Source organism: Oncorhynchus mykiss, chromosome 27 (genome assembly GCF_013265735.2).
Source record: "Oncorhynchus mykiss isolate Arlee chromosome 27, USDA_OmykA_1.1, whole genome shotgun sequence".
Lineage (NCBI taxonomy): Eukaryota > Metazoa > Chordata > Actinopteri > Salmoniformes > Salmonidae > Oncorhynchus > Oncorhynchus mykiss.
The window spans coordinates 36,744,469-36,758,269 of record NC_048591.1 but is presented as its reverse complement, the minus strand read 5'-3'; the positions used below and the strand labels follow the sequence as shown (position 1 = coordinate 36,758,269).

At 40.6% G+C, this 13,801-nt stretch overlaps 1 protein-coding gene across 5 annotated transcripts in view; it reads right to left on the bottom strand.

The window, feature by feature from the left end:
• The window catches only part of LOC110507948 (arf-GAP with Rho-GAP domain, ANK repeat and PH domain-containing protein 1), a 156,042-nt gene that overhangs the window by 105,698 nt on the left and 36,543 nt on the right, over positions 1-13,801 (bottom strand). For all 5 annotated transcript variants that reach the window (XM_036965235.1, XM_036965234.1, XM_036965236.1 and 2 more), the window contains 5 exons: positions 9,126-9,301; positions 8,933-9,033; positions 8,607-8,765; positions 8,462-8,531; positions 8,177-8,297 (listed from right to left, as the gene is read on the bottom strand). In XM_036965235.1, coding sequence (XP_036821130.1) covers positions 8,177-8,297; positions 8,462-8,531; positions 8,607-8,765; positions 8,933-9,033; positions 9,126-9,301 — 627 coding nt within the window. The remainder of the gene's footprint in view (positions 1-8,176; positions 8,298-8,461; positions 8,532-8,606; positions 8,766-8,932; positions 9,034-9,125; positions 9,302-13,801) is intronic.

The following is a 13,801-nucleotide window of genomic DNA, read 5'->3' as shown; positions in this document are numbered from 1 at the left end:
GATGATGGTTGTTGTAATGATGAGGGTAGTAGTAATGATGATGGTAGTAGTAATGATGATGGTAGTAGTAATGATGAGGGTAGTTGTAATGATGAGAGTAGTCGTGATGATGATGGTAGTAATAATGATGATGATGGTAGTTGTGATGATGGTAGTTGTAATGATGATGGTAGTAGTAATGATGTGGTAGTAGTAATAATGATGATGGTAGTTGTAATGATGATGGTAGTAGTAATGATGATGGTAGTAGTAATGATGATGGTAGTAGTAATGATGATGGTAGTTGTAATGATGATGGTAGTTGTAATGATGATGGTAGTAGTAATGATGATGGTAGTTGTAATGATGATGGTAGTTGTAATGATGATGGTAGTTGTAATGATGATGGTAGTTGTAATGATGATGGTAGTTGTAATGATGATGGTAGTTGTAATGATGATGGTAGTAGTAATGATGAGGGTAGTAGTAATGATGATGGTAGTTGTAATGATGATGGTAGTAGTAATGATGATGGTAGTAGTAATGATGATGGTAGTTGTAATGATGATGGTAGTAGTAATGATGATGGTAGTAGTAATGATGATGGTAGTTGTAATGATGATGGTAGTTGTAATGATGATGGTAGTGGTAATGATGATGGTAGTGGTAATGATGATGGTAGTTGTAATGATGATGGTAGTTGTAATGATGATGGTTGTTGTAATGATGGTAGTGGTAATGATGATGGTAGTTGTAATGATGATGGTAGTGGTAATGATGATGGTAGTTGTAATGATGATGGTAGTTGTATGATGGTAGTTGTAATGATGATGGTAGTCGTAATGATGATGGTTGTTGTATGATGGTAGTAGTAATGATGATGGTAGTTGTAATGATGATGGTAGTTGTATGATGATGGTAGTTGTAATGATGATGGTAGTAGTAATGATGATGGTAGTTGTAATGATGGTAGTACAAATGATGATGGTAGTTGTAATGATGATGGTTGTTGTAATGATGGTAGTACAAATGATGATGGTAGTTGTAATGATGATGGTAGTTGTATGATGGTAGAAGTAATGAAGATGGTAGTTGTTATGATGATGGTTGTTGTAATGATGGTAGTAGTAATGATGATGGTAGTAGTAATGATGATGGTAGTTGTAATGATGATGGTGGTAGAAGTAATGATGGTAGTTGTAATGATGATGGTAGTAGTAATGATGATGGTAGTTGTATGATGATGCTTGTTGTAATGATGGTAGTGGTAATGATGATGGTAGTTGTAATGATGATGGTAGTTGTAATGATGATGGTTGTTGTAATGATGGTAGTTGTAATGATGATAGTAGTTGTAATGATGATGGTAGTTGTAATGATGATAGTAGTTGTAATGATGATGGTAGTTGTATGATGGTAGTTGTATGATGGTAGAAGAAATGAAGATGGTAGTTGTAATGATGATAGTAGTTGTATGATGGTAGTTGTATGATGGTAGAAGTAATGAAGATGGTAGTGGTAATGATGATGGTAGTGGTAATGATGATGGTAGTGGTAATGATGATGGTAGTGGTAATGATGATGGTAGTGGTAATGATGATGGTAGTGGTAATGATGATGGTAGTTGTAATGATGATGGTAGTTGTAATGATGATGGTAGTTGTAATGATGATGGTAGTTGTAATGGTGGTAGAAGTAATGATGATGGTAGCTGTAATGATGATGGTAGTAATAATGATGGTAGTTGTATGATGGAAGTTGTAATGATGATGGTTGTTGTAATGATGAGGGTAGTAGTAATGATGATGGTAGTAGTAATGATGATGGTAGTAGTAATGATGAGGATAGTTGTAATGATGAGAGTAGTCGTGATGATGATGGTAGTAATAATGATGATGATGGTAGTTGTGATGATGGTAGTTGTAATGATGATGGTAGTAGTAATGATGTGGTAGTAGTAATAATGATGATGGTAGTTGTAATGATGATGGTAGTAGTAATGATGATGGTAGTTGTAATGATGATGGTAGTTGTAATGATGATGGTAGTAGTAATGATGATGGTAGTTGTAATGATGATGGTAGTTGTAATGATGATGGTAGTTGTAATGATGATGGTAGTTGTAATGATGAGGGTAGTTGTAATGATGATGGTAGTTGTAATGATGATGGTAGTAGTAATGATGAGGGTAGTAGTAATGATGATGGTAGTTGTAATGATGATGGTAGTAGTAATGATGATGGTAGTTGTATGATGATGGTTGTTGTAATGATGGTAGTGGTAATGATGATGGTAGTTGTAATGATGATGGTAGTTGTAATGATGATGGTTGTTGTAATGATGGTAGTTGTAATGATGATAGTAGTTGTAATGATGATGGTAATTGTAATGATGATGGTAGTTGTAATGATGATAGTAGTTGTAATGATGATGGTAGTTGTATGATGGTAGTTGTATGATGGTAGAAGAAATGAAGATGGTAGTTGTAATGATGATAGTAGTTGTATGATGGTAGTTGTATGATGGTAGAAGTAATGAAGATGGTAGTGGTAATGATGAGGGTAGTGGTAATGATGATGGTAGTAGTAATGATGATGGTAGTATTAATGATGATGGTAGTAGTAATGATGATGGTAGTAGTAATGATGATGGTAGTAGTAATGATGATGGTAGTATTAATGATAATGGTAGTAGTAATGATGATGGTAGTTGTAATGATGATGGTAGTTGTAATGATGATGGTAGTTGTAATGATGATGGTAGTTGTAATGATGATGGTAGTTGTAATGATGATGGTAGTTGTAATGATGATGGTAGTTGTAATGGTGATGGTAGTTGTAATGATGATGGTAGTTGTAATGATGATGGTAGTTGTAATGATGATGGTAGTAGTAATGATGATGGTAGTTGTAATGGTGATGGTAGTTGTAATGATGATGGTAGTTGTAATGATGATGGTAGTGGTAATGATGATGGTAGTTGTAATGGTGATGGTAGTTGTAATGATGATGGTAGTTGTAATGATGATGGTAGAGTAATGATGATGGTAGTGGTAATGATGATGGTAGTTGTAATGATGATGGTAGTTGTAATGATGATGGTAGTTGTAATGATGATGGTAGTTGTAATGATGATGGTAGTGGTAATGATGATGGTAGTGGTAATGATGATGGTAGTTGTAATGATGATGGTAGTCGTAATGATGAGGGTAGTGGTAATGATGAGGGTAGTCGTGATGATGATGGTAGTAGTAATGATGATGGTAGTAATAATGATGATGATGGTAGTTGTATGATGGCAGTTGTAATGATGATGGTAGTTGTAATGATGATGGTAGTTGTAATGATGATGGTAGTTGTAATGATGATGGTAGTTGTAATGATGATGGTAGTAGTAATGATGATGGTAGTAGTAATGATGATGGTAGTAGTAATGATGATGGTAGTTGTAATGATGATGGTAGTTGTAATGATGATGGTAGTTGTAATGATGTGGTAGTAGTAATGATGATGTAGTAGTAATGATGATGGTAGTTGTAATGATGATGGTAGTGGTAATGATGATGGTAGTGGTAATGATGATGGTAGTGGTAATGATGATGGTAGTGGTAATGATGATGGTAGTTGTAATGATGATGGTAGTTGTAATGATGATGGTAGTTGTAACGATGATGGTAGTTGTAACGATGATGGTAGTTGTAACGATGATGGTAGTTGTAACGATGATGGTAGTGGTAATGATGATGGTAGCGGTAATGATGATGGTAGGTGTAATGATGATGGTAGTTGTAATGATGATGTTAGTTGTAATGATGAGGGTAGTTGTAATGATGAGGGTAGTCGTAATGATGAGGGTAGTCGTAATGATGAGGGTAGTTGTATGATGGAAGTTGTAATGATGATTATAGTTGTAATGATGAGGGTAGTTGTAATGATGAGGGTAGTTGTAATGATGAGGGTAGTCGTAATGATGATGGTAGTCGTAATGATGATGGTAGTAATAATGATGATGGTAGTTGTATAATGGAAGTTGTAATGATGATGGTTGTCGTAATGATGATTGTAGTTGTAATGATGATGGTAGTTGTAATGATGAGGGTAGTTGTAATGATGAGGGTAGTTGTAATGATGAGGGTAGTTGTAATGATGAGGGTAGTTGTAATGATGAGGGTAGTTGTAATGATGAGGGTAGTTGTAATGATAAGGGTAGTTGTAATGATGAGGGTCGTTGTAATGATGAGGGTCGTTGTAATGATGAGGGACGTTGTAATGATGAGGGTAGTCGTAATGATGAGGGTCGTTGTAATGATGAGGGTAGTCGTAATGATGAGGGTAGTCGTGATGATGATGGTAGTAGTAATGATGATGGTAGTAATAATGATGATGATGGTAGTTGTATGATGGCAGTTGTAATGATGATGGTAGTTGTAATGATGGTAGTTGTAATGATGATGGAAGTTGTAATGATGATGGTAGTTGTAATGATGATGGTAGTAGTAATGATGATGGTAGTAGTAATGATGATGGTAGTAGTAATGATGATGGTAGTAGTAATGATGATGGTAGTAGTAATGATGATGGTAGTAGTAATGATGATGGTAGTTGTAATGATGATGGTAGTTGTAATGATGATGGTAGTTGTAATGATGATGGTAGTTGTAATGATGATGGTAGTTGTAATGATGATGGTAGTTGTAATGATGATGGTAGTTGTAATGGTGATGGTAGTTGTAATGATGATGGTAGTTGTAATGATGATGGTAGTAGTAATGATGATGGTAGTTGTAATGGTGATGGTAGTTGTAATGATGATGGTAGTTGTAATGATGATGGTAGTGGTAATGATGATGGTAGTTGTAATGGTGATGGTAGTTGTAATGATGATGGTAGTTGTAATGATGATGGTAGAGTAATGATGATGGTAGTGGTAATGATGATGGTAGTTGTAATGATGATGGTAGTTGTAATGATGATGGTAGTTGTAATGATGATGGTAGTTGTAATGATGATGGTAGTGGTAATGATGATGGTAGTGGTAATGATGATGGTAGTTGTAATGATGATGGTAGTTGTAATGATGATGGTAGTTGTAATGATGATGGTAGTGGTAATGATGATGGTAGTGGTAATGATGATGGTAGTGGTAATGATGATGGTAGTTGTAATGATGATGGTAGTCGTAATGATGAGGGTAGTGGTAATGATGAGGGTAGTCGTGATGATGATGGTAGTAGTAATGATGATGGTAGTAATAATGATGATGATGGTAGTTGTATGATGGCAGTTGTAATGATGATGGTAGTTGTAATGATGATGGTAGTTGTAATGATGATGGTAGTTGTAATGATGATGGTAGTTGTAATGATGATGGTAGTTGTAATGATGATGGTAGTTGTAATGATGATCGTAGTTGTAATGATGATGGTAGTAGTAATGATGATGGTAGTAGTAATGATGATGGAAGTTGTAATGATGATGGTAGTAGTAATGATGATGGTAGTAGTAATGATGATGGTAGTTGTAATGATGATGGTAGTAGTAATGATGATGGTAGTAGTAATGATGATGGTAGTAGTAATGATGATGATGGTAGTTGTAATGATGATGGTAGTTGTAATGATGATGGTAGTTGTAATGATGATGGTAGTTGTAATGATGATGGTAGTTGTAATGATGATGGTAGTTGTAATGATGATGGTAGTTGTAATGATGATGGTAGTTGTAATGGTGATGGTAGTTGTAATGGTGATGGTAGTTGTAATGATGTTGGTAGTTGTAATGATGATGGTAGTAGTAATGAGGATGGTAGTTGTAATGATGATGGTAGTGGTAATGGTGATGGTAGTTGTAATGATGATGGTAGTTGTAATGATGATGGTAGTTGTAATGATGATGGTAGTGGTAATGGTGATGGTAGTTGTAATGGTGATGGTAGTTGTAATGATGATGGTAGTTGTAATGATGATGGTAGTGGTAATGATGATGGTAGTTGTAATGATGATGGTAGTTGTAATGATGATGGTAGTTGTAATGATGATGGTAGTTGTAATGATGATGGTAGTAATAATGATGATGGTAGTTGTAATGATGATGGTAGTAGTAATGATGATGGTAGTTGTAATGATGATGGTAGTTGTAATGATGATGGTAGTTGTAATGATGATGGTAGTAATAATGATGATGGTAGTTGTAATGATGATGGTAGTAGTAATGATGATGGTAGTTGTAATGATGATGGTAGTTGTATGATGGTAGTTGTAATGATGATGGTAGTTGTAATGATGATGGTAGTTGTAATGATGATGGTAGAGTAATGATGATGGTAGTGGTAATGATGATGGTAGTTGTAATGATGATGGTAGTGGTAATGATGATGGTAGTTGTAATGATGATGGTAGTAGTAATGATGATGGTAGTTGTAATGATGATGGTAGTTGTAATGATGATGGTAGTTGTAATGTTGATGGTAGTTGTAATGATGATGGTAGTTGTAATGATGATGGTAGTAGTAATGATGATGGTAGTTGTAATGATGATGGTAGTTGTAATGATGATGGTAGTTGTAATGATGATGGTAGTTGTAATGATGATGGTAGTTGTAATGATGATGGTAGTTGTAATGATGATGGTAGTTGTAATGATGATGGAAGTTGTAATGATGTAATGGTGAGGATGACAGTTATAAGTTAGTTATAGTTTCATTTTTAGCTTTTTATATTTATTATATTTCTACTGTTGACTGTTACCATTTTATTGTTATTTTTGTATTTAATTTTGTATTATTATCTATTACCATTTTATGTTATTTGTAATTTTATTACAATGTATATTGTATACATTGTTGCTTTGGCAATATTGACAATGTTTTTCATGCCAATAAAGCAGCATGAATTTGACTATATGTAATACACTTGATTTAGGTTACATTATTACATGCTAAATGTTTCTGATCAGTGTTAGATGAGTAAACTAATAAATTACATATAACACCTCTACTTATTGGCCCAGACGGAAATAAATTAACCAATATACAGACGGGAGATTTGGTGAAACAAAATCACATTTAGGTTTGGAGATGCCCAGGCTACTACGAGAGTGAAGCTACATAACACGCTAGCAAACTGTTCTGATCAGCTAATCTATCACACACACGGATCAATTTGTTTACTGTGAAATAGCATTGTATCTGGTCAGACACCATTTTTTTCCAGAAGTGTACTAAGGGTTGGTAACAGGCTGATTGGTCGGCTATTTGAGCCAGTAAAGGGAGATGTAGGGGAATGACTTTAGCTTCCCTCCAGGCCCGAGGGTACATACTTTCTAGTAGGCTTAAATTGAAGATGTAGCAAATAGGAGTGGCAATATGGTCTGCTAGTTCAGGCTACTATGAGAGTGATGAGCAAAATCCACTTGTTAATAAGCTACATAACATGCTAGCAAACTGTTCTTATCAGCTAATCTATGAGAAAACTAGAAGAAATATGATCATTAGCCCCTACCTTAATTAACTTAGTTAACATTTCCCCCAGCCTAATTGTTACCAAATATCCAAACGGAGAATCAGTGAAAACCAATTAACACTGATTGATTTATCAAGATGAGTCCCGCACACTCGAATCATCTAAACGGTGCTGATGTGATCATCTAGTTGACCATTTCTTTCATTATTATTGATAGGACTTTGGGTGTTTCAGTAAGCAACAATATGATACATGGCTTCAATTGCATTAGCCTACTTTATTCCAATAATTTGGTCATAACGAAGGTAAGTTTTCCTCTGTCCTCACTTCTCTAAGACCAGGACTGTTTCCTCGTCTCCTCACTCAGCTGCGACGCTCCTCCGCCAGTCGCATTGTTCTCAATACTAGTTTAAATCAATATACTGTTTTCAAGAAATCGGGGTTTGGGGCTCATTACATTTCTGTGATTTCGGACCGGGCTGTAATTTTCAGGCCTGATGAGAACTAGCTGTTTCTCATCTCTCTGTTACACAACCACCACATGGCTCTATAAAGATACACACACAGTATATTACTTATTATCTGACTAATATTAGAAGAGAAGAGCACACTGAGGGACCTAAAGCCCTGTGTATTCAATCATGGATCAAACCACGTTGCTGTGTTTACTTGTGGTCAAGGATTCTGGGCTGACAACCAGAGAAGAGCAACAAAGGATGTACACACACACAGACTCACAGTCGCTCTCGGCTTTGAAGAGAAAGGTTCGGTTGGCTGTGACCACCTCAAACTTCTGCTCCCCCACGTTGGTCACCCCCGTAATGGCAGCCGTTGGTATGATCCTCTTAGAGTATACCTCCTGCAACACAACACACCATGACTCATAGGACCGCTCTCTCTCTCTCTCACACACAATCAACAGAGAAACCACAATACTGAGAAACACTAATCCATTAACATCCTGACCTAGTTAATGTATAGACTAACAGGAATGTGTAGACGGCCAACTGAAGGCTACCGCACCTTGTCGTTGTCAAAGTATCTCAGGTAGTCAACATCCAGCTTCACCCATCTCCTCTGGTAGTACAGAGACCTGCACACACATACACACAGTTAGGGGTCATATACTGGATGTGTGTGTGTGTGTGTGTGTGTGTGTGTTATGTACCCCTGGGTTGGGTTCTTATCCAGCCAGCCAATCTTTAGAACAGGGCAGGTTTCAGGGGAGGGGCCATCTCTAGGGGGTGGGGCAAGGACCCTGCCTCTGACCGGCAGGTAGACACTACCCTGGAGCGTACTCAGACCATAGTCCTGCCATGAGCTCCGACTGAGAGAAAGTGAGAAAGCAGGAGAGTAAGAGTGAGAAAGGGATAATGAGAGAGAAAGCAGGAGAGAGAGAAAGCAGGAGAGAGAGAGAGCAAAATAAAGAGTTATTCCCTCTCTCGCTACAGGAACAAAGATATCACCAGGGGTCAGGGGTCAGGGGAGACTCACTGGCTGCTGATTGGCTCATTGTCATCATCCAATAGTTCATCGTCGCTGCAGAGAGAGTTGTACCGTCCCTTCCCCCACCCCGGCACTGGCAGGAACACATCCTATTGGACAACACAGCAGTCACTGACACACAGAAACACAATAACATTACAGCACTCTAGTACATACTCACAGTACACACACACACTCTTACTCTGTCTGCCATGTTCACAGACTGGAGCTTGGAGTAGATTTGGTCTGGATCTTCTGCCAGGTTCACAGCCTGGGGTTTAGGGAAGACTTGGTCTGGATCTTCTGCCAGGTTCACAGCCTGGGGCTTGGGGAAGACTTGGTCTGGATCTTCATAGTCATCTGAACTGTCATCTGACCCTGAGAGAGACACCGAGACAGAAAGACAAAGAAACAGACACGGAGACAGAGAGACACAGACACGGAGACAGAGAGAGGCAGAGAGACCGAGACAGAGACAAAGAAACAGACACGGAGACAGAGAGAGACAGACACGGAGACAGAGAGAGACAGAGAGACCGAGACAGAGACAAAGAAACAGACACGGAGATAGACAGAGACAGAGAGAGACAGACAGAGAAACAGACACGGAGACAGAGAGAGGCAGAGAGACAGAGACACCGAGACAGAGACAAAGAAAGACACGGTGACAGAGAAAGGGAGATAGAAAAGAGAAGAAGATGTGAGAGTTCAGAGATCACTTCTGAGCTACAGCCACAGCCCCTGAGACAGTACAGGACAGGTTCAGCAGCATCAGAAGGCTCTGTTTGAAAAAAGAGAATCAACAGCATCTGCTGTCTAACAACAAGACAACAGTTACTGTATATCAGTCTCTCTCTGTCCACACCTTGCCATCATTCCACTAGTAGACAAAGTCAGAAACAACATGTAACTTTATAGAGTTATGTTTTATATTAGATGGGTCAAATTACAGTTAAAACAGAGGGAGAGAGAGAGAGACATACCAACATCAGCTGATCACCTTAATAATGACATGACCAGAGAAAAACATGGAGGAGATTACAGGGTTAGAGGTGGAGGAGATTACAGGGTTAGGGGTGGAGGAGATTACAGGGTTAGGGGTGGAGGAGATTATAGGGTTAGGGGTGGAGGAGATTACAGGGTTAGGGGTGGAGGAGATTACAGGGTTAGGGGTGGAGGAGATTACAGGGTTAGGGGTGGGGGAGATTACAGGGTTAGGGGTGGAGGAGATTACAGGGTTAGGGGTGGAGGAGATTACAGGGTTAGGGGTGGAGGAGATTACAGGGTTAGGGGTGGAGGAGATTACAGGGTTAGGGGTGGAGGAGATTACAGGGTTAGGGGTGGAGGTGTTTGTAGATTGTAGAGTTAGGGGTGAAGAGGTGGAGGAGTTTGTAGGGTTAGGGTTGGAGGAGATTACAGGGTTAGGGGTGAAGGAGATTGTAGATTGCAGGGTTAGGGGTGAAGGCGTTTGTAGATTGTAGGGTCAGGGGTGAAGAGGTGGAGGAGTTTGTAGATTGCAGGGTTAGGGGTGGAGGAGTTTGTAGGGTTAGGGGTGAAGGAGTTTGTAGATTGTAGGGTTAGGGTTGGAGGAGTTTGTAGATTGTAGGGTTAGGGGTGGAGGAGTTTGTAGATTGTAGGGTTAGGGGTGGAGGAGTTTATAGATTGTATGGTTAGGGGTGAAGGAGTTTGTAGGGTTAGGGGTGAAGGAGTTTGTAGATTGTAGGGTTAGGGGTGGAGGAGTTTGTAGATTGTAGGGTTAGGGGTGGAGGAGTTTTGTAGGGTTAGGGGTGAAGGAGTTTGTAGATTGTAGGGTTAGGGTTGGAGGAGTTTGTAGATTGTAGGGTTAGGGGTGGAGGAGTTTGTAGGGTTAGGGGTGAAGGAGTTTGTAGATTGTAGGGTTAGGGGTGGAGGAGTTTGTAGGGTTAGGGATGAAGGAGTTTGTAGATTGTAGGGTTAGGGGTGGAGGAGTTTGTAGATTGTAGGGTTAGGGGTGGAGGAGTTTGTAGGGTTAGGGGTGAAGGAGTTTGTAGATTGTAGGGTTAGGGTTGGAGGAGTTTGTAGATTGTAGGGTTAGGGGTGGAGGAGTTTGTAGATTGTAGGGTTAGGGGTGGAGGAGTTTATAGATTGTATGGTTAGGGGTGAAGGAGTTTGTAGGGTTAGGGGTGAAGGAGTTTGTAGATTGTAGGGTTAGGGGTGGAGGAGTTTGTAGATTGTAGGGTTAGGGGTGGAGGAGTTTGTAGGGTTAGGGGTGAAGGAGTTTGTAGATTGTAGGGTTAGGGTTGGAGGAGTTTGTAGATTGTAGGGTTAGGGGTGGAGGAGTTTGTAGGGTTAGGGGTGAAGGAGTTTGTAGATTGTAGGGTTAGGGGTGGAGGAGTTTGTAGGGTTAGGGATGAAGGAGTTTGTAGATTGTAGGGTTAGGGATGAAGGAGATTGTAGATTGTAGGGTTAGGGGTGGAGGAGTTTGTAGATTGTAGGGTTAGGGGTGGAGGCGTTTGTAAGATTCTAGAGTTAGGGGTGAAGAGGTGGAGGTGTTTGTAGGGTTAGGGGTGGAGGAGATTACAGGGTTAGGGGTGAAGGAGATTGTAGAGTTAGGGGTGAAGAGGTGGAGGAGTCTGTAGATTGTAGAGTTAGGGGTGAAGGAGTTTGTAGATTGTAGGGTTAGGGGTGGAGGAGTTTGTAGATTGTAGGGTTAGGGGTGAATGAGTTTGTAGGGTTAGGGGTGGAGGAGTTTGTAGATTGTAGGGTTAGGGGTGGAGGAGTTTGTAGATTGTAGGGTTAGGGGTGGAGGAGTTTGTAGATTGTAGGGTTAGGGGTGGAGGAGTTTGTAGGGTTAGGGTTAGGGGTGGAGGAGTTTGTAGGGTTAGGGGTGGAGGAGATTACAGGGTTAGGGGTGAATGAGATTGTAGAGTTAGGGGTGAAGAGGTGGAGGAGTTTGTAGATTGTAGGGTTAGGGGTGGAGGAGTTTATAGATTGTATGGTTAGGGGTGAAGGAGTTTGTAGATTGTAGGGTTAGGGGTGAAGGAGTTTGTAGATTTTAGGGTTAGGGGTGGAGGAGTTTATAGATTGTAGGGTTAGGGGTGGAGGAGTTTATAGATTGTATGGTTAGGGGTGAAGGAGTTTGTAGATTGTAGGGTTAGGGGTGAAGGAGTTTGTAGATTTTAGGGTTAGGGGTGGAGGAGTTTATAGATTGTAGGGTTAGGGGTGGAGGAGTTTGTAGATTGTAGGGTTAGGGGTGGAGGAGTTTATAGATTGTAGGGTTAGGGTTGGAGGAGTTTATAGATTGTAGGGTTAGGGTTGGAGGAGATTACAGGGTTAGGGGTGGGGGAGATTACAGGGTTAGGGGTGGAGGAGATTACAGGGTTAGGGGTGGAGGAGATTACAGGGTTAGGGGTGGAGGAGATTACAGGGTTAGGGGTGGAGGAGATTACAGGGTTAGGGGTGGAGGCGTTTGTAGATTGTAGAGTTAGGGGTGAAGAGGTGGAGGAGTTTGTAGGGTTAGGGTTGGAGGAGATTGTAGATTGCAGGGTTAGGGGTGAAGGAGTTTGTAGATTGTAGGGTCAGGGGTGAAGAGGTGGAGGAGTTTGTAGATTGCAGGGTTAGTGATGAAGGAGTTTGTAGATTGTAGGGTTAGGGGTGGAGGAGTTTGTAGGGTTAGGGGTGGAGGAGATTACAGGGTTAGGGGTGAATGAGATTGTAGAGTTAGGGGTGAAGAGGTGGAGGAGTTTGTAGATTGTAGAGTTAGGGGTGAAGAGGTGGAGGAGTTTGTAGATTGTAGGGTTAGGGGTGAAGGAGTTTGTAGATTGTAGGGTTAGGGGTGAAGGAGTTTGTAGGGTTAGGGGTGAAGGAGTTTGTAGATTGTAGGGTTAAGGGTGGAGGAGTTTGTAGATTGTAGGGTTAGGGGTGAAGGAGTTTGTAGATTGTAGGGTTAGGGGTGGAGGAGTTTGTAGATTGTAGAGTTAGGGGTGAAGAGGTGGAGGAGTTTATAGATTGTAGGGTTAGGGGTGGAGGAGTGTATAGATTTTAGGGTTAGGGGTGGAGGAGTGTATAGATTTTAGGGTTAGGGGTGGAGGAGTTTGTAGATTGTAGGGTTAGGGGTGAAGGAGTTTGTAGATTTTAGGGTTAGGGGTGGAGGAGTTTATAGATTGTAGGGTTAGGGGTGGAGGAGTTTATAGATTGTAGGGTTAGGGGTGGAGGAGTTTGTAGATTGTAGGGTTAGGGGTGGAGGAGTTTGTAGATTGTATGGTTAGGGGTGAAGGAGTTTGTAGATTGTAGGGTTAGGGGTGAAGGAGTTTGTAGATTTTAGGGTTAGGGGTGGAGGAGTTTGTAGATTGTAGGGTTAGGGGTGGAGGAGTTTGTAGATTGTAGGGTTAGGGGTGGAGGAGTTTATAGATTGTAGGGTTAGGGGTGGAGGAGTTTGTAGATTGTAGGGTTAGGGGTGGAGGAGTTTGTAGGGTTAAGGGTGAAGCTGTGGATGAGTTTATAGGGTTAGGGGTGAAGCTGTGGATGAGTTTGTAGGGTTAGGGGTGAAGCTGTGGATGAGTTTGTAGGGTTATGGGTGAAGCTATGGATGAGTTTGTAGGGTTAGGGGTGGAGCTGTGGATGAGTTTATAGGGTTAGGGGGTGAAGCTGTGGATGAGTTTGTAGGGTTAGGGGTGGAGCTGTGGATGAGTTTGTAGGGTTAGGGGTGGAGCTGTGGATGAGTTTGTAGGGTTAGGGGTGGAGCGGTGGATGAGTTTGTAGGGTTAGGGGTGGAGCTGTGGATGAGTTTGTAGGGTTAGGGCTGAAGCTGTGGATGAGTTTGTAGGGTTAGGGGTGGAGCTGTGGATGAGTTTATAGGGTTAGGGGTGAAGCTGTGGATGAGTTTGTAGGGTTAGGGCT